Source organism: Stegastes partitus, unplaced genomic scaffold, assembly GCF_000690725.1.
Source record: "Stegastes partitus isolate 25-593 unplaced genomic scaffold, Stegastes_partitus-1.0.2 Scaffold389, whole genome shotgun sequence".
NCBI lineage: Eukaryota > Metazoa > Chordata > Actinopteri > Pomacentridae > Stegastes > Stegastes partitus.
In genome coordinates, this window is record NW_007578120.1 from 301921 (window position 1) to 326624 (window position 24704).

The 24704-nt window shown below is 39.8% G+C and overlaps 1 protein-coding gene across 1 annotated transcript in view; it reads right to left on the bottom strand.

Moving 5' to 3' along the window:
* Nucleotides 1-24704, bottom strand: part of LOC103359693 (tight junction protein ZO-2) — a 126951-nt gene that overhangs the window by 24163 nt on the left and 78084 nt on the right. The window contains exons 5-12 of the mRNA XM_008285167.1: nucleotides 23231-23741; nucleotides 19316-19419; nucleotides 17602-17755; nucleotides 8348-8456; nucleotides 7211-7329; nucleotides 6294-6357; nucleotides 5841-5991; nucleotides 4799-4907 (exon numbers count right to left, since the gene is read on the bottom strand). Coding sequence (XP_008283389.1) covers nucleotides 4799-4907; nucleotides 5841-5991; nucleotides 6294-6357; nucleotides 7211-7329; nucleotides 8348-8456; nucleotides 17602-17755; nucleotides 19316-19419; nucleotides 23231-23741 — 1321 coding nt within the window. The remainder of the gene's footprint in view (nucleotides 1-4798; nucleotides 4908-5840; nucleotides 5992-6293; nucleotides 6358-7210; nucleotides 7330-8347; nucleotides 8457-17601; nucleotides 17756-19315; nucleotides 19420-23230; nucleotides 23742-24704) is intronic.

Below are 24704 nucleotides of genomic sequence, written 5' to 3' on the forward strand. Positions count from 1 at the left end.
TAACTTCACACAAAGTTAGCAGCAGCCAACAGAAGCCATGGTTAAATACAGAAAACATAAAGAGACAAAACAAGAGGCACCATGGTGAACTGTTCATGTTAAATCCCAGCCACCCTGACTTAGAGCTTGACTGAGGTTTTATAGCCAGGTGTGGGTGATTGGTGGGGTCTTTGAGGAAGCATGGGTGGTGGACCAATCACAGGTGATGGGAGGCAGGGAGCACATGGGCTGAGAGCAGGTCTGGAGCTCCAGGGCAGTCATCTCTGATGTCTGCCAGGTGGGATCTGGAGCATGCTCTGCAGCTGGGCCTACACAGGCTATCTCCCCACACAATGTTCACTAGTCCACCACATAAACACCAGGGGCTGTAATAAGGTGTTTTCCTGGTGATGGGTGACAAGAGTTGTAGGTTTGTCGTTGTGTGTGAGGGTTGGAGATATCTCAATATATATTCTGTGTCGTTTGGTTTGAGGTGCACTTTGGCTTTGAATGTATGCCTTCCAGGTTTAGGCTCTGCTGCCTGAGAGCAATGGCAGTAACAGAAAAGGCTCTTTGCCTCCAGTGAGCTGGTAGGTTACCAGGTTTTGACATTATTAGTACCATATGTATGTAGTCACTGTTAAATGTTGCACAGTGCCTGACACAGGTACACTCTTCACAGTATAAAAAGGTGAGCCACATGACTGTTTTGCAGCTCTAACTGAGGTTTGTAGCCCCAGGCTGGGACTGCAAGACAGCACAATGTAGGTTTAGAGCTGTTGGTGGATAGCTTACTTTCGTATGATCCTGCTACTTGTAAAATTCACGTAGGCTATGTGGTTGTAACACAACACCCCACACTAAAAAGCAGAACCACTCCATTCCCTGCACAGGCACCAGAGTTGAAAGTTTTTACTGAGACCTATAAATTGGCAGAAGGTAGGACTGGAATTATCTATACTAAGAATTTCTTTTTATTACTATTTGAAGTGGTACATGATTTGTACACTGTATGGAAACAAAGACAATTTCTCACATCAACAGGCAAATCAATAGCACATCATAACAGTGGCTGACCTACTTGGAGCTGTGCAACTTCCACATCTACTTGTGATATGCAAATATAATGCACACAAAACTGTTCCAATTTCCACAGGAAATGAAAAGGTAGACATAGCAGCAAAACGCACATAGAGATTAACACTGTCCTATACAGTTTCCTGTTTTAGACAATGTAGTCACACCAACAGCTCATCAGAGTAGAGCACAGCTAAAACATTCCTAGAAGCAAGCTTGTGCTGAACTCAGATGTGATATTTGGTTCATCCTGGTAAACATTACTTAACTAAATATCTTTTTCTTTTCTATGCAGAAATGACACATGGGAGGACCCATTGTGTCAAAAGGGAGAATGCAAACAGTAATAAACAGATAGTGGTGCAAAAAAGGATTCTGTGTTGTTTGTGCAAACACAATGTTGAAAGGGGGCAGCGAATTCCCCAAACTGCACATTCCCCTTCCTGAAGATCTCTTTAACCATCTACAAATGGACCTTATTGAATTGCCACCAAGTGAATAGAAAATGTATTACAATATCATATTAGACATGTTGTCAAAATGGACTGAATTCTACCCCACATCCAAGCTCATGCTAGTGCAAATTAGTAATGGAACAAATTTTGTTTACACAGCACAAGAGGTGACTGAATACCTTTGACTTATACTGGCATTGTGTATATCACCCAGTAAGTAAAGGAGCGGTGGGGAAAGAAATGACACTCTTTAAAGCAAACTGGCTAAATGCTGTGCTGAAAGAGGGCTGAATTGGACAGACGCCTTCCCCTTAGTTCAAACTCAAATGAGAACAAGGGTAAGAGCTTCAGGCCCTTTGAAATATTTTTTGGAAGACTGACCCATGAACACAGGCATAGGGCAACAAAAGAGACAGACACCTCATGCAGAACAGTGCTACAATTAACACTAAGACTCTGAATGACTAAAAATAATTTGTGTCACCTGATGATGAACCATAGTAAATAGAATCCCCTGAACAATTATGGAAATCTCAATATCAAGCATTTTATGGTGAGATGTATTTCATAACCTTAAAAAAGGTACTGAGCTTCCATGATCTTAAACCAGAAGACTGAATTGTTGTGAAAGACTGCAGAAGGAAGATATAGAAGAGACCACAGTGGCTTGGCCTGTATCGAGTTCTCCTAACCAAATTGCAGGGTAATGATTGCAGAGAGCTATGTGGATTCATGCCAGTCAGTGTAAACAAATACAGGTTAAATGGATAGAGGAGACAAAAAATTAGTATTCTGAGATGTACAGACAATAACCACACCTTTATCAAGGTAGTTTCGAACATTCAAGTAAACATCAAATAATGAGAAAAGGATGACCACATAACATGTTTTGGTTATCTGAAACATTTTATGGCACTTAAGATAGCATCTGAATGTTAACGTTTTGCTGATGTTAGCATTTTCTCAAAACCAGGGTTCAACTCTTCTGTTAAAAGAAAGTACATAATTTGTTAAAATTGTAACTGTCATCCAAATAACTTAAATTTGTGACAATATTTCCTATAGATTGCATCAGGTAATATTGTTTTATGTAAGTTATGATATAATATTGCATCTGTTTGATCTCTGACGCCTGCACATGCATGGCAGCTCTGCCACCATTAGTGAATGAGTCAATGAGCGAATGAGAAACTTTGTGTTTTGTAGAACTGTTGAGGTGAGAAAGGTGCTTCAACAATGGCAGACCATTTAGTTATAACATTTGAACATTAATAAAAAACATTATTTGCCATGCATTTACACACATAAAAAACATTGATTTTTGCTTGGTTCATGCTCAATTAACTGGGTTGTCTAAGAATAGGGCCGCTTTAATGAGTAAATCATAGTATGAACCTATTATAAGACAAAAAACACATACGTAAAATATAAACATATTTTTTTCTTTTTTTCCATAAAGGCAGTGAATTTAAATGTCAATTTAAATGTCACGGCAGTGCTCTGCCTCATTGTGTTAAGGGTTTTTGCTCCATTTTTTTTCCTAATAAAAAGGCTACAGTCCCTTTTTTCAGAGCCACAAGCTCAAAGGGCCAATGTTCTCATTACATAACACAGATTGTGTTGCTCTCAATCGCCTGATGTGTTCCTGAACGACTCTGTGTGGGTGTCCATGTGTGTCATGCTTGGCAGAACCAAAACTAGCCTAATCTGGTTTAAAAATCTCAGGGGACCAAGCTTGTATCTCCACAATTACATGGAAACATCATCGTGAAAAAAAAAAAAACAGGAGAGAGAGATGATGGCCCTGAGGTTTGAGTGTGACAGCAGACTGGTGTGGAAAGTACACAAGCATTTCTAGTCAAAAAATATTCCAACACTGCTAACACATAGGGCAAGCCGTTTTAAAATGTTCCTAGACTGGATATGATGTTGTCCCTTTAGATGCCTAAAATTTGGGTTTAACTAGTAAAAGAGATGTTTATTTCTCAAAATATAATTACAAATATCTTGAATTAGGGCTGCATGGTGGCTCGGGGGTCACCTCACAGGTAGATCCCTGATTTGTGTCCCGTTAGGAAGCCTGGGATCTTTCTGTGTGGAGTTTGCATGTTCCCCCCTGTGCTTCCTCCCACAGTCCAAAAACATGTTGAGGTTAATTGATGATTCTAAATTGTCCGTAGGTGTGAATGTGAGTGTGCTTGGTTGTCTGTAGTTATCTCATAAGTTACAGCAAGTAGGAGGCAGATGTGTCCTGCTTTTCAAACATTTTCCTTAACTACATATGACAGACTGTTTAACCACAATGTCGGAGGAGGCAGAGGTTCCAATTCTAGCAAATTTCAAATATGTCTCTAATTAATGAAGCTGTTGTTCTCCACAAACTTCCTGCTGAAGAGCTTTTTCCTAGTTCACAGAAATCTATCGATTCTTATCCACCACAACAGCCCCCATTACTTCTGCTAACACTGTTCAAATGCTTTCTTGGACCAATATTTAACGGCAAGCCTCGCATGAACAAATTCATGAACAATTCAGACTAGTCATGATGATTTTGGAGACATCTTCAGTTATTCTATTTAGTCAGAACTAAATAATGGACATCTCTAACTGTCATCTTGACAGGTCATGTGGCAGACATCTTGAATAAAAATTCTGACAAGTCGCAGTGTAACTACGACTAGTCAGAATGACATTAATATCAGTAAGTTCAATCCCAGACAGTCAAACTCTGCTATTCAACTGTAAAAACTGCTTTCCAGGCTTAGACTGTAATACATAAATAAGTGAAAGGATGGTATTGTGTGTTCTGTTCTTTTTGGCAAAAATCCAGCAATAAAAACAAAACCAACAGTGTATTTGCCTTTCTCACAGCACTTTTCAAGATTCCTACTGTCTCTGCCGCTGTCTATTTCAAGTATGATGTTTCCTACTGAAAACAGAAATCCTTGATAACAGGTCACAGGTATATTGTGGCATTTATTTTTTAAAGTCCAGTCATTTCCTTAAACAGAGATAAAGTTACCAACTTGGGAGCATTAAAGTGCTTGGTGAACTTGATGGTAATCCTTCATTTAAATATAGGACATCTTTACCCATTCTGGACATTTTGCCCTAAAGTGGTAAAACACAAACGTTTCTAGGGGGGTGAACATCAGAGGGGTCCAATAGAAAGGCTACTTAATGTTCAAATGTAAACTGTATTCTTTATATAGTTTTACTTGATGTGTGAAAAGAGAAACTCTGATCATACTTCTGTGTTTTTAGGTGTTTCTAAAGGGGTGTCTTACCATCAGGTTTGCTCTGGGCCAGGATTGTGACCACTTCCCCCTTTGGAATCTCCAGTAGGAAGAGCACTGCTTCCTCTCTCACTACACTTTGAAAATCAATGTTGTTCACCTTCAAGACACAGGCAAAGGGTACCATAATTAGAACTGATTGCTATTCAGATATTACATATATGTAATATCTGAATAGCAAGCAGTATACAACACAATCATTTTCTCTGTGAGTTCTCTACACTGGTAAATATCACAGGAGTTCAATGAGAGCAGGTTTTTCATATCTAAGTTATATAGTTTGAAGACTGCTTACTACTACTTATAAACATGACTAACTTGAGTAGCGTGTTTTCCTTTCATTTGACATGATGAGTAGAATGACTGTTGCAAGTTAACTCCTTATACTGAAGAGTTGAAATGCTTCTTTTTATTTCTGGACTAGGATTTTTTTTTTCTCTGTGCTTTGAAGAAAACAGATGATGGAAACTTTTTGTGTGTCAGTAATACATGTTGAATACAGTCATGGCTATTTTGTTTTATAACACTGAAAACTCTGCTGACCATGTTAGTATCAGATTCACTTATAATTTATTAAAGTTACTGGTAGCATCTTAACATGTGCACAAAGTGGCTCCAATGGCAGCAGTAGCATTTTAAATTGATAACTGCAGTTAATTTCCGAACCAAGAAAATGAACTAAGACAAATGTTGAATGTTGGAAATGGACATATAAGTTCATAGAATGTCCATAGAGTTTAACAAACTAAACTGTTTAAATCAAACAAACAAGACAAAGGTTTAGACAATGGACCACTTTCATGTAGCAAAACGGATTTGCAAGTTCGAAGAACTATGCAAGCCAAGACAATCCTTTAGACTAAATGAAATATTTAATCAATGAAATGTGATGGTTTCAGAAAAAAATAATTGTAGTTTTTTAGTTAAGGCAGAAATAAAAAGCAACCCTTTTGACATTTTTGAAAGTCAAAACAGTAGAATATATTTCAAGCTGCTTTTTGTCTGTGAAATAACTTCTCTGTAGGATGACTACCTTCAGAATCTGGTCTCCGACACGGAGGCCCTCTTCCTCAGCTGGACTGTCCACTTGAACACCAGCAATGAAGATGCCGACGTCATTACCTCCTGCTAGTCTCAGCCCAACGCTGTCTCCCTTCTGGAAATTTACCATCACAGTGTTTGGCCTGCAGGAGCAGAAACACATGCCTCCATTAACAATACTGACCATGTTTACGAACATGAGAGTGCAGAGCAAATGTATCAATTCTCTCCTGTAGTTTGTGTTTTGTCCTTTCTGTCTCTCCCTGTACCTCTCTGCAGGTATCTCTGGCTCTGTAGCTACATGTTTCCGATCAGCAGTTACTGTCATGATTCTTTCAGTTACATACATTTTCATGTGATTAAACAGAAAGGTAAATCAGGGAAAACAAAGAAACACAGAAAAAAATTAAAAATGAATAGAGAAGGCAAGAAAGAAAAAACTTGCCCGTATATTTTTTCGTCTTCTGGACTTAGTCGTAGGAGGATCTTGGGTGTGGTTGTTACAGCAGCTGTGGATATGAAAATTAGGAAGAGCACTGTTAATCTCAGTTTATAGCTGCGAACAATATATTAAATCAAAAAAGGAAATGACATAAAAGAAACTTTGGAAATTGCCAAATGGTTCAAAGGACTGTCAGAGTTTAGAGAGAAGCAGCTGATAATGACTTCCTTAGAGACGCTCAGATAAGGAGGCAGTAGTGACATGTTACAATATGATTATATGTGATATGATTTCCAGACCAAATTCATTCATAATAATTTGCAGCTCCAAATGCAAATGTGACAATAGTTTAAAAGCTGCACTATTCTGTCATTTTCATATTTTCGGCAACTCTGCCATTCAAATGAGCTCTACAGTTGATGTAGCCTCTTAGATTGTTGTTTTCACTTTACACCTTCCAACTCCACTGTTATGAACCAGGTTTTCAGGAGCAGGAAGCAGTTGGTTTCAGAGGAAAACCTCTCAAAAACACACTGTACAGCATCTTCTCATCTTCAAACTGCAAACAGACACAGAGTGGTCGATGAACTCAGAGGAGCATTTAGCAGCTAATGAGCCAGATATTTCCATCAGGAGTAAGTGACCAAAACGGAACGAAAAGAGTATTGAAAGTTGAACTTACATGTTTCAGTTGAACACAAAAACAACATCCAAACAAGTGCTTAGAAAGTTTTTGAAAATGAGAATTTGTCAGATGTTGTGTTTGCAATTTGTTTCTAGCTAAACAAAAAAATCAATTAAGGGGGCTTTGAGAGTTTCAGTATATCAATACATCAGCATATCTAGCTAGACTGCCATTTTCAAAGAGTCTCTGCATGAAAAGGATCATCATGTATGTGAACTGTGAGAGCTGAGATCACCTGGAGGCTCCTCTATATGCTGTTCATCTGAGTTCAGTTCAGCTGACGCCTGGGGATCTTCAGGCACTTTAAATGGAGAGGCCATTGCTGACACCTCGACTGTTCTCTTTTGTTCTTCTCTGTTTACCCAAAAACACAGATACAAACACATACAGAATGAGAGCCTCTGAAAGAACTACAAGGTGTAACAGCAAATAATTCAAGCCTAAGTATGGTAAATGAGCTCATGTAGGAGATGGACAAAACTACGGTAAAGCTGTGTCTACCTAGACCACATCTCAACTGCAATGTTCAGTGGTCTTCCTTGATCCTTTTGTAATCATTCAAGCTCTCTGCATATGTGGAACAACATCATTTTACTCATGCACTTCCATACCACACACCTGTAAATACTATTTCCTTGTATTTCATACATATAACTATGTGACTGTGTATTGAGTTCTGAGCGTTCTCAAAATGTGGGATCCATACTATGCCTTCTCTCATAGTCTCGTATTTAGTGTCACATAGTAGAAAAGTCTGGCTACACCTCAGTATTATTCTGCTATGGGGGAAAAAAGTTCTGGCACGCTTGTATTTCTTCAGACCAATCACGATCATCTTGGACGGGGCTATAAAACAGAATGCAGCCATTGTGGTCACTTGAAAATAGAGATGGAATTGTTTGGTAGAACAATTGAATGCCAGTGAGCACAGTCATTAAAATAGATGATTTGTAGAAAAAAATAGCAGGACTGCTTCATCAAAACTTGGAAATTTTCAGCGTGTAGGTTGCTGCCAGGAGGTTGTTGTTGTTTCCATTCGTCAAGGGGATTTTAAATATCGTAGAATGCGCATAGCAGAAGAGAGAATGAAGCTGCGTGAAATGCATGGCCTATGGCCGGCTTATATCTGTAGTCTACATCCAGTCAGTCAGACTAACTTATATGTAAGACAGGGTATAAAAACATTAATACATTTTGGAAGGCAATAGGGGAAAGCAGAATATTTGACCTAAATGAGACTCAAATCAAGTCTTTGGTTTTATGAAAGCAGTCAATAACTCAGTCCTTTAGGTCACATTCAAATTGGGTCACAAGTATTGTGAAAGTCATTCATGTCAAGTTGTGAGACTTACTTTAAACTCATCCATCCTACCTGTGGTTGTCCCTTTCATTTGAAGAGTGGGAGGACAGGTCAGACTGACGGGACCTCCTGTCTTCTGGGGGAGAATAGGAGTGGTATGACGACTCCATCTCTGATATGTCTGATTGACAAGCAGACGGACATCTTAGTTAGACACACACATTTCTTACAAGTTAACTCCAGACTGCACACTGTAACCACCACCAAAGCCACCACTACCACAGCCACCTTCACCACCTCCAAATAAAAAATGAAGAAGAAATCAAGAAGCCCAGAGACTAGCCAATTACCCCACGGGACAGAGTAAGGGTATTATTAGAGATGTCAGAATCATGAAAACAAGCTCTGGTGCCACAGTTCAGTCCGCCGATAAAAGCAGCTATTAGTCAAACAGAATTCATAGTCCAGAAATAAACAGAAAAACAGTATGATTGTTGAGATTTGTGCAAAAACACCTCACCTTAGAGATAATGTCGGTGTCGTTCAGCCAGTCATTGGTACCCATACATATTAGCACCCTGGGTTTGCTACTAGTGTCAACAGCATGTGTATTTTGATGAGCCTGTCTTTCTGAAATGAAGACTACTATGGGCAGCAAAGTCTTTTCATTATTTTGTTCAGGTGACCACAGTCAGAATCGAAGATCACATTACATCCACTGCCCTCAAAAACTTTTTTGACACATACTTAAAATGTCAAACAGCTGTAAAATTGCATATTTTCTCTGATCAAACTGGCCAAAATGACCCTGTATTAACACAGTTTGAGTGATTGATTCAATAAATATAAAAATGTCAATATACTATATCAGAAAAATACTTACAGGCAGGGATGTCCTGATCCGATCCCAATCATCAGGATCAGGGCCGATCAAGTCATTTTTAACTGATCAATATCAGTAACCTCAACCCGATCCTTTGTTTATATCAGCAGTCACTCAGGTGTCGTAAAGGAAGAGCACAGTTTGTGGCAGGACATTAGTGAGGCTAATTGTGATTAATTTCCTGAAATAATGTAGCATTATCAATCAATATTTAATACTGATAACATAAATTGAGTGCAATGTACATTTGACTTGTGTTGATACTGCTGTTTTAGTCAGCGGACACATGATGATATGCAAAGACTGCTAAGAAGGCTCTGATACATATTCCACTGGGATGCAAGATTTTTGCCCTAATTGATCCTGATTTGTCTCAAACACATGAGCTCTGCCAGAGGCCATTAAGCATCACAGGGGTCTTTGTGATGGTGACCCTTAACTAGTTAAACCTCCACAATGTTCTTTGCTGGCCAACATGCATGGAGTCTATCCCAGCTGACTCAGGGCGAAGGCAGGGGGCACCCTGGACAGGTTGCCAGTCTATCACAGGGCTTACTAAGTATCTGCTGATGCTACATAGAAAATGACTTGGATTGGATCAGGGGCAGCAAAAAATACTTCATCAGGACATCCCTATTTATGGGTAATAATGGGTGTGCAGGAAGGGAGTCGAAAGTTATCCAGTTCAGTTAAGAAAAGGGCTCCATCGATACATGGCCTACATGTATAAGCATGATAAAGCCAAAAAAAATGAGTTGCAACGCTCTGGGACTGACATTCTGACAGTTTGCTACTATTATATAGCAATTAGTCAAGTATGCAGGGATAGGGAGAAGGCAAGATTTGAACAACAAGGCTTCTCTCACAAGCTTAGCAACTCATGAATGCTTGAAAGGACTGACTATCAGAAAGTTATCCTTCATGATACAATGAAGCAGAAGACAGATGGGGGAGGCAGTGAGATTCAGCCAGAAGTATGGGGTTATCTTGCCTCTCAGTTTGGCAGTTTGGGTATTCAGAACAGTTCCTTTGCACTGAAAGGAACTGCAGTACTTGGGGAAGTCCAGGCAAATGATGCCTTCTCGACTTTGGAATATATATATATATATACACACATCAACAAAAGAATGTGTGGCCTAGCTTGTTATGCTTACTGCCATTGCGGCCGCATATCCAACTGAACTGTGGAAGCACATATGGATGGAACACATGGAACACTACTGCGATACAAGAGTGGGCCAAAGGCAAAAACAAAAAATGGGATTTGATATGATATAGAAACATTTCTATAATTTTAAAGAGATATAGTACGACTGAAAACAGGAAATTCATGGAAACTTCTACATCAACAAATGTGTCATCAGGATGTACATGACAAGTGGTCTATACAGCTTTATAAAGCAGACACATTGGGCTTTCACTTAGTTTTTTTTTTTCTTTCTGTAATAAAGTTACTGTGCACTCAATAAAGGCCTCAAATCCTTGAATCCTAAACTGTTCTGAAGAGGGACGCTAGAAATTTGGCCTGTATATCATCAAGGAGGACATGACCAAACTGTAAGAGTGCTACTTGCAGAGGTCATTTTGCTGCCACAAAATTAGGCCATTGGAGTTTAAACCTCATCAGACAATGTGTCATGTAAGGTTTGTTAACAATGTCCAAACAATTCCATGTAAGGAACAGCATAGTCTGCATTGTGATGAAGTTTAAAAATTTTCTTGTAAGAAATATCAGAATCTATCAAAAATGGATGAAAACTTGAAGAGCTTTACACTTGTTTCATGTGTTCATCCATGGCCAGAGCAGTAGGAATGGCAAACCTGTGTGAATATTGTTGCTTTTACCTAAGTATAAGTATTCATGTCTATTTCACACAGTTTTGCCTCTGATTGAGTGTTTGGGACAGAGTTTTACTTGTTAGTGTTGCTGTGAGTGGCAGAGGTGTAGTGTATTTGTAAAGATGTACTCAACTCAACTCAAGTTACCTCAGCTACTCCACTGCTCTCTGCAGTCTCTGTAGTAGAATTACTTAATTTGTTTACTAAAAAACACAGTTAATTTATAAATCTGGTTATGGATCCCATTCATGTTACTGTGTTGAACTGTATTGGGCATTGCATACAAAATATTAGGAAATTATCACAATACCACAGCACATATAAACATGATCCACACACTTTGCTATGAACAGTTTCCACTGAAATACTTTTATGCTAGAAAAACAATTCCGGTGAAAATTAGAACAGTTGGAAGATATGTAGCTCTAGATTTTTTTCTTTATTAGCGTAAATATAGACTTTCTTGGAAATGTAAAGCTTTACTCAGTGTGAAAAATGAATCAGTGTGGCTTCAATGTAAAATCAGTTAAATGCAGTTAATTTTCATTATTTCACCTTCATAAGAATACATTTTAGATCAAAAGTATTTAGACAGTTACAGATTTTTGTTGTTCAGGCTTCAGTACATTCAGTTAGCAATAAAATGGTGGAAATGATAAAGCAAAGTATATAAGCTTTAACTTGAGTATGTTAAAAGTAATACAAAATAACTGTGTGGGAGATTTAACCGTTTTAAAACATAATGGCCAAATTGCAAGGGGTCAAAATGACTTCATACTTGCCTACTACTAAATGTTTGTACCTGACTGCAGGGACTGCATGATTGCATGTTTACTTTTAAAAAAAAAATTTAAAAAAAAGACAAAATTGTGGGTAGCAAAACCAGAACTCCCTCAAACTGAATAATAAAAATGCATTTCCTCCATTTACTCCAAGGGTCAGGGGCACCACCAGAGCTGAGGGTGGCTGGAGTGAAGTTCTGGGAAAGCCTCACCAGAGAAGACACAAAGCGTCTGCTGATGTCTAAGGGTCTAAGTTAGGGATTACCCACAAAACACTAAATTTACTGCATAGGTTTCTGTCCAATTATTTTCAAACCCCAAAACATGTGCAATATGTGGCAAAAAAGCAATATCTGCCACAGAGTTATTTATGTATTGATGCAAACCTATTTAACATTAAAATTGAGACTTGTTACTTTATTTTAGTATGTGAAGACAAAGTTGCAAGAAATGTTAGTACTTTCAGCCTTTCAAAAATCTGTAATTTGCATACATTGATCAGAAAATAATTGAATGTGGACTCATCATCTTATTTGAAAATAAGTGTGTGAACACAGAATCCAGATTCCAAGCACTGAATGGGCCAAAAAATAAATGGCTCAGTTGTTTTCTGATTAATTGCACACCTTACATATTATCACATGGCCAAAATCAGACACATTTAAAGTGATTTCCAACACTGAGCAGTTGTTTCTACACCCATGGACTGGGTTTTTTGTTTTTGTATTATGAACTGAAGGCAGCAGGCTGCAAGTTGCAGCTTCAAACAGGAAAAACGGTCGGTACATGTATTATAGCAGGTTGACAAATAACTTTGTGGTTGGTGTTGCTCCAATACTTCCCATCAATCTGTCTGTTCTCTGCTGATGAGAAGGTCTAAAATGAAGTAAACTCAGAGAGTTAAATCAACTGCTGTACCATTTCTCGAGCATAATTTCTGTGGTTGCCTTGGTGACCATCTTTGCAGTGTATAGGAATTCCCACCAGCAAATGCAGGGCTCCACACAAGTGCTTAGAAGACACAAGCTCATTCAACAGCAGCATCTGTAGAGACCATAACAGTTCCAGGTCTCCTTAAATTACAGTGATGCTGTCAGTGCAGTCAGACATGGGAGCATGATGTGACAATGTTTGTGATATGAAAATGTAGAAAGAGACAACCGGGACGTGAAGGGAGATAGGATATACCACCTAGACAAACACTGTTAGAACAATTCATATATATATTATAACACTGAAAATTCCACATCCTACTCACTTTATGAGCAATAGTTTATCATGCAAAATTCTGTATGCACAAAAATAAATCACTGTATGATTTCTGAATTAATATTCAGTATTCAGACAGCTGACAATATTATAAAAATAAAGCACATTCATCTTCCACTGGCATTAGTCACTGTCTTAATGAATCACACAAATCAAAGTATAAATGGATTAAAATAGGTTTTATTTATTCAGGAAAATAAGTCATGTATTAAAAAGCAGTGTAAAGAGAAGTGCAACAGGTGGGAAAGCTTTACGGCTTAGTCAGGTTGTGTTGTGTCAGCCATTTTACAGCTTAGAGAAAGGCAACAGATTGTTACACATGCTGTGTCTTGGGTGGTCCTTCATCTAAAAGTATGACATATTATCTGGAAGAGAAAACACAGACAAAGATTGCACTTTGGAGCGATTACAGAGATCGCCTCTGCTTGGCAAGTGAGTACTTTCAGTCAATACGATCAGTTCAGTTCATAGTCAGATTTCAATTTAAGAAGCTGGACGCTTTTCTTAAAAACAATTTCAGCCCAGATTAAATGTAGCTGAGTAGGTGCAAACATAAAGGCAGAACCGCTGAGTTTCAGGAAGTAGTTTTAACTAGTAAAGTGTTGGACATTCTTATTTTTTCATGTATATATGTATGTATACACACAAACACACACACACATACACACACACACCAACGACATCAACCACATTAAAACCAAGGTGTCCTATTTTTAGGCAGCACGCAAGCAAGTCAACATCTTAATAAAAAGGAATGCAGCACAGTATAGAGAATTCCTGTAGGACAACCTGATGCATTCTGCAAGAGAACTGAGACATGGGGCTGTTCACTCACAATCACTGTGCAACCTGACAGAGCTTCAGCACTTCTGCAAACATGGAATAAAACTGCAGTGTCCAGATGTGCAGACCTGTCCACACATGCTCAATGCTGTAATCGTAGCCACAGGTGCATCTACTATACTGACTTGAAGGGGGTGAATACCTATCAGGGCTCCAGACTCAGCAGTCACATCAGGTGAGCGGTGCAACTAACTGACAATGTTGGTCGCAACCCTCACCTGGTCGGCGCTGCTTATTGATGGACATCACATTTATCGATGTTCCCTAAATGCCTCACATTGCAGGCCATGAAAGATGTTGCTGGGTGGTCAGACAGGTGTCTGAGCACCAATTAGTTTGAAAAGAGTGAAATAAAGTGTTCTAAAGTTAGAGAAGCATTGTATGTGGTCTGCAGCAATATTTAGGTTGGTACTATGTGTCAAACTAACATCCACATAATGGCAGACCTCTAGGTTTCCCAGTAAAATATTTCCCAGAGCATCACACTGCCTCCATTGGCTCGCCTTCTTCCTACAGTGCATCCTGCTGCCATCTCTTCCACAGCTACACAATGTATGTGCATCCTGCCGTCAACAGGCTGGAAAAGAAAACGTGATCCATCAGACCATGTCATTTTCTTCTATTGCTCCATGGTCCAATTCTGAGATACACATGTCCAAGGTTGGTGCTTTCGGCTTTGAACAAATGTCAACATAGCCACTTTGACCTATCTTTGGCGACACAGCCCCAAATGCAGCAAGCTGGGATACACTATGTGTACTGACAACTTTCTATCATAATTAGCACTAAGCTTTTTAGGAATTTGGGTTATAGTGGCTCTTCCATGAGAACAGACACACATCACTCAACTTTGGGCACCTTTGACACTGTCAACGGTTCAGCAGTGACAGTCACACTCCCACCGGGTGAGCTGCCCTTCAGTTCGTCTGCTGCGGATGTAAGGAGGTTGGTGCAGAGGCTCAACCCCTGCAAAGCAGCAGGCTAGACAACATCCCAGGATGGGTTCTGAGAGACTGTGCTCACAAGCTCACAGGTGTGGACATCTTTAACATCTCACTCTCCCAAGCAGAAGTGCCTGTTTGTCTAAAGATTTTCGCTATCGTTCTGCTGCCCAAAAACTCAGCTCTAAAAGGCATGAATGACTATCGTCCAGTGGCCTTCACCCTGATTATCATGAAATGCTTTGGAAGGTAGGTTTTGGCCCACATAAAGGATCTCATCAGGATCAGTGTGGACCCCCATCAGTGTGCTTACAGGCAGAACCGGTCTGTGTTTGATTAGTGTCAGCTGTTTTCCACTCTGCTCTCACCCACCTGGAGAGCAGAGATTCCTACGTCAGGCTCTTCTTGCTGGACTTTAGTGATGCTTTTAATACCAACATTCCGCAGACTTTAGTCGACAAATGGCAGCTGTTGGGACTAAACTCACCTCTCTGCAACTGGGTCCTGGACTTCTTGACAAACATGCCAAAATCTGTTAAGATTCATGGCATCTCATTTTCCCCATCTCACTCACCCGTTCCCCACAGGGATGTGTTCTGAGCTGTGTGTCTGCTGTAGACACTCCTCACACATGACTTCAAGGTACCAGACCAGTCACCTTGTGAAATTTGCAAATGACACAGCTGTGGTTGAACTAATCTCAAAGAGTCTGAGTACAGACTGGAGGTGGAGGAACTTGTGGACCGGTGCAGAGCAAACAATCTCTGAATCAACGTGGAGAAGACTAAGGAGATGGAGATGGTGGTGGACTTTGGGAGAAGAGACCACGCCCCCCCTCTTTATTGGAGGAGCAGCTATGGAGATAGTGTCCCTGCACATCTCTAATGACCTCAGGTGGGCCACCAACACAGCCAGCATCAAAAGTAAGTCCTACCAACTTCTGGGCCTTTTGAGGAGACTAAATCTGGCCGTCCTTCTGAGCACCTTTTACCAGTGTGAGGTGGAGAGCATATTGATGCTCTCCACCACTGTTTGGTATGGTGTAAACCAACATCAGTCGCTCTTCCTTGGAGGACATTTCTGTCAATAGGTGCAGAAACAGAGGGTCATGTATCATGAAGGACCCCACCCACCCGATACATGAACTGTTCACCCATGTCCCATCAGACAGAAGGCTGCGCTGCCTCAAAGCAAGTACAAGGACTGCGATTGCATGCGGGTATTGATGCACCAAGGATGTATTTAAGTGCTGCTTGTTGTCTTTTAATTATGTGTTCTATTTGTTATAGGATTTTAGCTTCTTTAACTATTAATTTATTTATGATAGGTCTATCTTAGATTTTTACGGCAAAATGTAATTCTGTGAGCTGCTGGAACTGGGTAACGAATTTCGTTCCCTCATGTTTTTAGCATGTTTCAGTGACAAACAATTGAACAGTTGTCAATTCTTGGATCACTTTCTGCAGTTACTAACAACTACACTAGGGATGCTCTCACTCTGTTGTCTAGCTACCATAGCTCGTCAAGTCTTTTAGATCTATAAATGGCCCATTTTCCTGTTTTCAACACGTGAACTTCAAGAACTGTCTGTTCGCTTGCTGCCTGATATGTCTGACCCTTTGATAAGTGCCAATGTAATAGGATAATTCTGGTTTTAATATTGTAGCTCATGAGTGTGTGTGTATGTGTGTGTGTGTGTGTGTGTGTGTGTGTGTGTGTGTGTGTGTGTGTGTGTGTGTGTGTGTGTGTGTGTAAATGTATATATTTGTTAGGGTTCAAGGGGTCTAGGACTATAAGTTAGGATTTTTAAGATAAAAAAAACATTTCAAATTTTGCACTATTTCTGAGTTTCTAGGAAGACAGTGCAGTAGCAGTGGGAACTAGATCAGTTGTATGCAAAGCAGGGTCCAGCAGGGAAAACATGTGACCCCACCATCAGAAGGTCAATACAATGAGTTTTATAGACTGAAAAAATAGAAACGTAGCTTCATCACTGATCCAAAATTTGCTAAATAAAAAAATACAAGACTCTGAGAGGATGAGTAGGGTCTCTGAATCAATTCTCAGGAGGGTAAATGAGGCCAAATGCTAGGGGTGGGTTCTGATATATCAGTATTTGAGAGTGGATGATGGAAATTACTTCAAGTTTGACATCTTTAGCAGTAAGAGAAGGTAGAATGTAAGGAGACCAACAGGAGACAGGATGATTACCACATTGCCTCAAATACACAGTGAAACATGTTGCTGGGAATATTCAAGTCTGGGGAGTTTTGATTGCTCAAAGGGCGTCACTGGGTTTTTCACTATAATATTCATAGGGATTGACCTTAACCTTTAAAGTGCTCTGATATGATTATTTATGCTTTTCACTTCTTTTGGTGGTCTAAACTGGTGAGAGCACATTGTCAAATAATGCTGAGACACAATGGTTTATCAGATTCTGTCTAAGCCAGCTCGAGTGAACATCAACAGGAGGAATATTTAAAATTTGTGTACGTTTTTAAGAGATTCAACTTTTTTACTAAACTGTTAAGTTGACATTGTCATTTGAAATGAAGCATGTTGTATTAAATTCCAAACCAATACAAAAAAGAGATATTTTCACTAAGACTTTTGGACCCCACTGTACATACACACATACATATACTGTGCATTTACATATGCAAACTGTATACAGCGGTACTGCTTACATCATATGGTAGCCACCTACACACCTTCTTATGGTTTATCAATAACGCTGTTGGTCAGGCCATATATGCATTAACTCACCATCATTATCAGAGTCAGAGTCTGTGAGCGGGGGAATGCGAACGAGGATCTGGCGACGATCTCGCTGGACCACTAGCTGCAGTTTCCCTCTTGACTTCTCTATCAGCTTCCCAGCATCATGGAGAGACAGGTTCTCTGTGACTGTCCCATTGATCTGCACACACAAACACAAACACACACACACACACACACACACACGCAAGAGATAGAGTGCTTTGCAAACCACAAAGCTTTAGATACTTGGAAAATATTGGAGATTTTTACAGTTGTAAACAAAAGTTTAACGTTTACACACACTTGTAAAAACCCTGCATTTTGACTCTTGTAGATTTATAATAGATCCTCTGGTAATACGACAAAGTCTGCTGGGTCAAAATTATACATAAAGAAATTTGAATTATCAGTTTTGTTAGTGTAGAAAATTGTGTTAATTAAATTGTCTTAGTGGGATGACCATTTACCTTTTTGTGAGTGATTACAATTGACGACAGCAGATGACTTCGATGAGCCAATTTAAATGGAGCCCATTTGATATACTCATCAGCTTCAGCCACAAACGCTATAAGTCTAAAGGAGCTGAGTACAGATCTGAAGAAGCAAATCAATGACTTTACCAAGTCAGGAAAGTCACTTAGAGTCATTTCAAAGCAGCTATTGATCCCCAAATTATCTGTGCAAACAACTGTAAATATGAAGTGCATTGTGCAATTGTGTCATTGCCACAATCAAGAAGAACACAATCTATCACCTGCTGCTAAGAGACAGTTGGTCAGAATGGTCGAGAGTCAACCAAGAATAAGCAGGTCTGCAATTGTTTAGAAGCTGCTGGAACACAGGTGTCAGCGTCCACAGTGTTCTATACTGCCATGGGCTGAGATGCCGCTGTGCAAAAAGGAAGCCCTTCTTCCAGAAGTGGAACCTTAAGACTTGACTGAAGTTTGCTACTGATCACATTGACAAAGAAAAGGCTCTCTGGAGGAAAGTTCTGTGGTCAGATGAGACAAAAAATTAAGCTATTTGGCCAAAATGGCCAGACAGTTGTTTGGAGAAGAGAAGGTGAAGCCTTTAACCCCAAGAACACCAAACCTATAGTCAAGGCTGGTAGTGGTAGTATTATGCTCTAGAGCTGTTAAGTGCCAGTGGAACTTTTGCTTTACACAAAGTAAATGGATTAATGAAGAAGGAGAATTACCTCCACATTCTTCAGGAAAACCTAAAATCATCAGCCAGAAGGTTTAGCCACAAATATTGGATGCATAGTAGTTTTAGTCTATGTAAAGTTCTGACTTTGAAGAAAGTAATAAAAAAAACACTCTCTCTTATTATTTTGGCATTTAGCAAATAGAAATAATGTTGGTAATCCTAACTGACCTGAAACAGGAAAAGTTTAGTCTGGTTAAATGTCAGACAGTGAGAAAAAAAAAAGGGTTATGTGTCTTTTTATGCAGTAAATTTCTGCTGACAACTGTATATAGTCTGAGTGTCCATTTTAATTTAGTGACACAGTGTACAGTACTGTGTATCTGTTTTGTGTTCTTCATAACTGTTGCCATCTGCTTTGAACAGGTGAAAAATGTAATAATAACAATGTAAATTTGATAAATCAAGAGAAAAGGTTTTATTGAATCCCAGGATACCAGGTTTGGAAGCACTGTGCTATTTAACTTATATCACTTATATGGGAGAAATAGATTGTTAGTAAATGTGTGTGCACCTTGAGAATGATGTCCCCCTCCTGGAGGTTCCCATCCTTTGCAGCCAGCCCTGTACTGGTCATCTGTTTGATGAAAATCTGACTCCCCAGGCGTAGACCATACTCTACAAAAATAAAAAATAAAAACACATAACACACCACAGTTACTGCAAATGCTTGCTGAAACTGACCTAATATACATGGATCAACAACAATATTCAGCCTACAGACAGGTCAATACTCATTACAATGGCACCTGGAAGTTCATATACTAACCAGGGAAAAATGGGCACTGTGAGGATCTGAGCCACTTTGACAAGAATCAAATTGTGACGGATAGACGACTCGGTCAGTGCATCTTTAAAATGGCATCTCTTGTGGGATTCTCCCAGTATGCAGCAGTTAACACCATGCAGAATGGTCCAGGAAAGGATGACCAGTGAACCAAAAAACGGGCTAGTCTTACCTAGGGAAAGGATGGCAGCAAAATTCACTCTGGGAGAAAAGCTTGCTTTGATTTTTTTTTTCAGCACCTACCTAAACATTGTTGCAAACCAACTGCAAACTTTAATCAGTTTTCCTAACCAACAGTTACATGGTAAATAGTGCTACAAAAAGCGTATATAGCGCTTTTCTACCTTAGTGGTAATGTTTTCTCATTCACCTATTCACACTCACATTCATACACCAATGGCAAAAGAGCTACCATGCAAGGTGCTGCCTGCCATTGGGAGCTACTTCGGGTTCAATGTCTTGCCCGAGGACACTTCGACTGTGGAGGGGCAGGAGATTGAACCACCAGCCTTGCGATTGGAGGACAACCCGCTCTACCACCTGAGTCACAGCCGCCCAGTTGGCTACTTCAATCAATGTTTGATTGATAGTTGAAGTGAACAAAGTGTATTATACATTTTTCCATCTGGTAATAATCATTTTTTGGCAAGGGATACTTACTGCTCGCCATAACATTGCTTTTATCAGCCACTCAGCTACAGGTAGGTGGTCCTGATAAACTTGGGCTCATTTTCCGCATTAGACTACAAAACAGACACCATCTGCGTGACAGAGGACTCTGTCATGGTGGCCTAAGGACTATTGTCCTTTGCGCATGCCAATACGAAAGTACCTGTAGTCTAAGCCAGCACAGCCTTGGATTAACACAGTATTAAACACAACCAGCGAGGTGCACTCTTTCATCTCATTAAACCCATCCGACCCCCATCGAAAAGTAGAATTTCTTTAAGTTTTTCACACATAAACCTCTACCATGCAACCTTGTCACTTATGAAGCATTTTTTTAAGAGTGGAGAGAACCACAAAAAGAACTACTGCAGGGAACACACAATACAAACCAAACTTTAACAAAAATGGCACTGGACGTGGTCTCAGCTATGAAAAAAGAAACATAACATCTAATGTCCAACTCACCCCCCTCAAACCCCCTCCTATACAAGGTCTGGGGCCTCCATTCATGTTTGTTACATAACTGTAAGTTTCATGGTATGCAGCAAAATGTGTTTGTTACACATGTGAAACCGTTATAGGGCAGGGATGTCAAAGCAAACAAACCCAGGTTCACAGTGCAAAAAAGTTTTGATTTGTCAAATTATATTAGAACATAAACAGGCCTTTGCTCCAGTGAGCAAGCTATACTGCAAAAGTAGGACAGAAAAACTCCATGTAATTAGAAATGGAGAGAACTTAGGAGAGTCATAAGTGGGATCCATTGTCCTCAAGTTGGCCCTAAGACAGTTTATGACTTGAATTTGATAAGCTGCAGTCACAAAAGTCTTGACTATGTAGTATAATGTCCGTAAAATGATAAATAGAAAGTAAGAAAAGCATAAAAGTGGCATGACATTGTACATTAAAGAGAAACACTGTATGCTCTGTAGGGAAACTGGTGTAGTTTGTACAGTGTAATGAGGTGTAGGTGAAATATGTACTGATGCCTTTCATTCTGTAAGGGAATGAAGAGAGGGGAATGAAGTCTTGCTCAAAGGGAATCCAAAGGAAACTTTGGATTTGTTGGCTTTTTCTGGTCTTCAACTTACTATGTGAAGTGTTATGACATGTTGTGAGTTGTTGTAATATAGAGCAATATAAAGAAAATTGAATTGATTCAAAATTTCAATAAAGTCTTTCTAAAGTAGCCCTTTTCGAGCAAACACTTCTGTCAACTTAGAAATAATAATAATTCTGCTGAATACCTTAGACGAGTATAGATGCCTTTAAAATATGACTTGTATTACCGCTCAATAAATGCATCCACTGATTTACATTGGTAGTTGTTGGTAGTGGTATAAACATTAACATACGGTTATGGATTCTCTTATTTACAGGCTTGCAGCTATTGCAATAATGTAGTGTTATAACCCTGAGACATTTGTTTTGATGCCCACATCTCACTCTACTCCCAGTCAAGTTTGCGTGTGTGCATGTGTGTGTGTGTGTGTGTGTGTGTGTGTGTGTGTGTNTGTGTGTGTGTGTGTGTGTGTGTGTGTGTGTGTGTGTGTGTGTGTGTCTGTGTGTATGGCACAGGTGGAGCTCTGTGATTTGTCCACATATAAGGGAATTGCAGCTCCAGGACTGTGACAGCAGCCTTTTGAAACTAAAGCAGACAGCATTTAGCTAGCCTGATTTCCCAATGACATGCAAATTTTACTTTCATCTGAAAAGAAGACTTTGGACCACTGAGCAACAGTCCAGTTCTTTTTCTCCTTATTACAGGAAAAGACTCTTCTGATGTCTCTGGGTCAGGAGTGGCTTGACAAGGAATGTGTCAGTCGTAGCCGCTTTCCTGAAGACGTCTGTGATGGGTGGCTCTTGATGCACTGACACCAGCCTCAGTCCACTGCTGGTGGAGCTTGTTTGCGCACCTTTTGCTGCCACATTTTTCCTATCCCTACCAGTCAACTTTACATTAATACACTTCAATACAGTAAAGCATATACAGCGAGCCTTTTCAGCAATGATCTTCTGTGGCCTACCCTCCCTGTGGAAGGTGTTGATAATTGTCTTTAGGATAGCATTCAAGTCAACAGTCGTCCCCATGATTGTGGTTGCATGTACTTAACTACACAGAGAAATACATGATATTTATACTGTTTGAATAGCAATTTCCACAAACATGATGCGAACATACTAATATACTGATTTTCATGAACTATAGGCCATAATCCATCCATTATCTTTACATCGCTCAATCCTCACTGGGGTCGTAGGGGGCTGGAGCCTATCCCAGCTGACTCAGGGTGAAGGCAGGGGACACCCTGTCTATCACAGGGCTACACAGAGAGACAACAAAGCACACTAACATTCACACCTATGGACAATTTAGAATCACCAGTTAACCTCAGCATGTTTTTGGACTGTGGGAGGAAGCCAGAGAGCCCTGTGAGAACCCACGCTGCACAGGGAGAACATGCAAACTCCATGCAGAAAGATCCCAGGCATCCTAACTGGGATGCAAACCAAGCATCTTCTAGCTATGAGGCAACAGTGCTAACCACCAAGACACCGTGCAGCCAAGGCCATGAACTTAGAAATTAAAACATAAAATGGCTTTAAATATTTCACTTTACATGTGAAGAGTCTACAGTACCTGAAATGTATCTCCTTCTAAATAACTTTGAGATGTACGACTACATACAGGAGAAAATACAGATGAATAAAGTTGGGAAGTTGACTGTGGGCGAGTTTTCACACTCAGACGTTTTGTCAAGTTACAAGGGAAAACTTAAACACCTGTACAATTCATTTAGGAAAGCTTGAAAATAAAGTGCACTTATGGTTGTTGTATTGCTACGGACCTCAGCTTAGTATCAGCTTCAAAAAAAAAATCATTCTCATTTCATCAACAATCATACAACCCTATGATGAAATATAAGGTCTTTTCAGTGAAATGGGCAGCCATGGTAAGTAGATGATTTTTACCTTCATTGGGTCTGTTCTTCACCAGGAGGACATTGACAGGTTTCTCCAGTGGCTCCAGATCTCTGCCGGGTTCTGGAGATGAGTTGTCATTAAGCTGGCCCTTGCTCCTAAACCTTCCTATTTTTCCTCCTCCTCCTTCTCCTCGTTCATACTTGTCATCCATGTGGTAGCTGCTCCCAGGGCTGCGTCCTCGGCTGTGGTACCTCTGATGACCAGCACTGGTGTCCAGGGCTCGTACCTCCCTCCTGGATCTTTCAGGGCTGGGCGAGGTTCTTTCCTGGCTCTTCCCACGGCTCCTCGCTCTCTGGTTGTAGTCCCGTCCTCCCCTGTACTCAGGGTCCAGGTGCCCTTTGATATCAGAGGTGTGGTCCCGGCTTTCATTACGATACCAGCCATTGTCATTGTCAGCATCAAAGTAGTGTGTGGAGGGGGTGTATTCATGACTGTCCCCACCGGGGGATGGGGGTTGCTTCAGGGATTGGACTGACACCTTACGAGGTCTCTTCACTGTCTGACAGAGAGAGAACAATTAAAAACAACAACAAAAAATAAATAAATAAACATTTTTAATAAAATGGTAAATAGCCTGGACTCACATATCACTTTTCTCTTTGCATATTACACTGTTTCTAATTCACCCATTTACAGTCCCACACCAGTGGTGGTGGAGCTGCCATGCAAGGTGATAGCCTGTCTTTGGAAGCGACTTTTCATTTCAATGTCTTGCCTAAGGATACTTTGACACATACAGTGGCTAAAGATTGAACTACCAACACTGCAATTAACGGACAACCAGTTCTACCACATGGTGGAATCAGTGATTCCAAACATTTTTTCTCAAATGTACCATTAGCATATGAGCTCAAGTAGCCCTTGCTGACTGACATAACCTGTAATTTTACAAACTGTTTAAACAGAATTTAAACTATTTTATTTAAATATGGGGTCATTCCTTATAAAATCATCCAAATCTAAATAAAGTTCCCACCTGACGTCCTCAAAATCAGCAGATGTTCCATGTACAATCGCTTTATTATATTTAATGAAGCCATAAAAAAACACCATGAATATTCTGAGATACAGGCCCTTAAAGTACATACGGGTGGGTTGAAATTTTGTGCTTTTTAACTCAAGTTACATTTTCCTGTAATTTTCACCCCTCGTAATTTTATAGGTATAGGAGAAAGCTTCAGTATATTTTCAAGACTGAAAATGATTTTTTTTTTTTTTGTTTTTTTTTTTTTTATCTAATAATCTTAGTATCTATCGCCAAAATCTGTTTTTTGTTCAGCACGATTTTCTCTATAACTAACTTTGAGTATCAGCACCATGTGATATATTATAGTTGTCTATGGCATAGAGTCACAGAAATAAGCATTGCTACCCTGCATGTGCTTTCTGTTTTCTGATAATTCACCAGAGAAAACTTGCACGTGGGATACGTGCTTGGACGAGACAAATTAGCAAAGCAGAT